Raw genomic sequence first — 2,822 nt, 5'->3', positions numbered from 1 at the left:
AAAGTATAGGGTTTTGTTACCTCTCCAACTATCTCTCCATTAGGCAGGATTTTAGTGGCCCAAGCACTTATTTGTTGAGGAGAAACTGATCCAATTCGGAGCTGTTGATGTTTATATCGATCGATCATAGAAGAAAAATTATTATTGATTCCGATTAAGCTTCCTTCCTATTAATCTGGAAGTTCTTCTCAGATACAAGGAAATGATTCAGTTCCAGAGCTAAAGATCGTAGTTCTCGAACGAGCAATCGAAAAGATTCTGGAGCATCTTCGGGATTAGGTATTGTTCCCCCAATGATCGTAGTACCAAGTACTTCCTGGCGAGCTCTAATATGATCCGATTTATAAGTAAGCATCTCTTGTAAAATATGAGCAACCCCAAACCCTTCTAAAGCCCAAACCTCCATTTCTCCTACCCGCTGTCCCCCCTGTTTGGCTCTTCCTCTAAGGGGTTGTTGTGTAACAAGCGCATAATGTCCACTGGAACGCCCATGGATTTTATCATCAACTTGATGAATTAATTTCAAGATATAAGGCTTTCCTATTATAACGGGTTGTTCAAAAGGATTCCCCGTCCTTCCATCAAATATTCTGCTTTTTCCTGGATATTCGGGTTCAAATACCCATGGATTCGCTGTTTGCTTACTGGCTTCATATAATTCAGAAAACACAAGTTTTCTCGAAGCTTCTTGTTCGTATCTCTCATCAAAAGGTGCTATTCGATAATGTCTGTCTAGCAGACTCCCTGCTAACCCGAGTGAACATTCAAATATCTGTCCTACATTCATTCGTGAAGGTACTCCTAATGGGTTAAAGACCATATCAACGGATCTTCCATCTTGTAAATAAGGCATATCTTGTCTAGGCAAAATTTTGGAAATGATACCTTTATTTCCGTGTCTTCCAGCTACTTTATCGCCTACTTTGATTTCACGTTTCTGTAAAATATATACACGAATCGTTTCGGGATTATAACTAGAACCACCCCTTTTCTGGATCCACCTCACATCAATAACCCGACCCCTGCCACCTATAGGTAGTTTTAGACAAGTTTCTTTTGAAGTAGATACCTGAATACCAAGTATAGCTCGTAACAATCTATCTTCCGGGGCATACGACGATTCTTTCACGACCTGGGGTGTTAATTTACCTACTAAAATATCACCCGTCTCTACCCAAGATCCCAGCATCACAATTCCATTTTTATCTAAATTGCGGAGTAAATGGGCTTCTAAATGCGGTATTTCATTAGTTACTTTTTCAGGGCCTTGGCTTGTCACATGAGTCTGAATTTCATATTTCCGTATGTGAAAAGAAGTATAAATATCTTCATATACCAAACGCTCGCTAATAAGTACTGCATCTTCAGAATTGTAACCCTCCCACGGCATATAAGCTACTAATACGTTTTTCCCCAAAGCAAGTTCGCCACCAACCGTAGCAGCACCATCCGCTAAAATTTGTCCCTTTTTAATGCATTTACCCCGAGGAACCTGGAGTTTTTGATGCATACAAGTATTTTTATTGGAACGTTGATATATAACTAATGGAATGCTTAGAATATCTCCATTACCTGCTAAAAGAATCTTGTCAGTATTGGTACAAACGACCCTTCCCTCGCGTTCGGCTATAGCAAGAGCCCCCGAATCTAGAGCTACTTGTCGTTCCAACCCAGTTCCAACAATGCATTTCTCGGAGCGAGAAAGAGGAACTGCTTGATGTTGCATATTAGAACTCATTAAAGTTCGATTCACATCATTATGTTCGACAAAAGGAATGAGGGAAGCTCCAATAGAAAAATATTGAAAAGGAAAAATACTTCGAAGATGAACCTGTTCCCATGCAATAGTCAAGAATTCTTGACGGTATCGAGCTGGAACAACCTGTTCTTCCTGAATATCCCGATTTAAGGCTAAAGAATTTCCTGCCACTACCATATAGTATTCATCTCTACCTTGTGATAAATAAAGATCTAAGTATCTATATATCTAAATCTAACTGAGTAGGTATAATAGTGCAAAGAATGTAGAACTGTAGAACTAAATAAATGGACTTATTTATCTCCTACATGAGAAAGATATGTATCATAATAAACTTTATTATTTTTCTTCATTTCTTTGTCTTTTGTTCTTGTCTTCTAATTTTCTAAAAATAGATAAAGAGTTTCTTACAGATTATCGAAAGATTCGTTCGAATCCGACCCAATATGAATTTTTNAATGATTTGCTGAGGCGGAAAAAAAGATATCAAATTTCTACCAAGATAACTGGAAGTTCCAACTAATAAGAAGCCTAATGAACCTAAAAAAAGGATAAAGGCCCAGCAGAAATTACTTATTTTTCGAGACCCCGTTATAAGTTCTATCCATATATGTTCTGATCGCCAAGTCATACTTTACCCGATTGCATTTTATTGGAATTGAGATAATACCCCAGAGAAATTTGACTTTACTTTTTTGTTTCCGAAGTAACTCTCATCAACTAGCACTAGTTTGAGGTGAACTAGCACTAGTTTGATGTCAACCTTTAGGAGTAATTCATCAAATTGGTTAAATCTAAAATAATAACATACTCTTTATTTAATACGATCCCACTATACATATCGATATACATAGAGATTCACCGACTACATTTCAGGCATCCAGCAATCCTGATCTATTTGAAAATTGCTAGAATTGATATATCCATATATCATATTTCTGCAGGCATAAGAGTTTTTTCCTTTATGTTCGGTGGAAATCACATGTTATACTATATTCCAATAAATAGATATCTGTGTTATGATACAAGTCCAACGTTTTCAAAAAAAAAATGGATGAGATTG

At 37.0% G+C, this 2,822-nt stretch overlaps 1 protein-coding gene across 1 annotated transcript in view; it reads right to left on the bottom strand.

The window, feature by feature from the left end:
• The window catches only part of LOC109227989 (DNA-directed RNA polymerase subunit beta-like), a 3,606-nt gene continuing 794 nt past the window's right edge, over nt 11-2,822 (bottom strand). The window contains exon 2 of the mRNA XM_019393177.1: nt 11-1,987. Coding sequence (XP_019248722.1) covers nt 155-1,987 — 1,833 coding nt within the window. The 3' untranslated portion in view covers nt 11-154. The remainder of the gene's footprint in view (nt 1,988-2,822) is intronic.

The sequence above is a fragment of the Nicotiana attenuata genome, chromosome 6 (genome assembly GCF_001879085.1).
Source record: "Nicotiana attenuata strain UT chromosome 6, NIATTr2, whole genome shotgun sequence".
Lineage (NCBI taxonomy): Eukaryota > Viridiplantae > Streptophyta > Magnoliopsida > Solanales > Solanaceae > Nicotiana > Nicotiana attenuata.
This window is presented reverse-complemented; position numbering and strand designations above follow the sequence as displayed.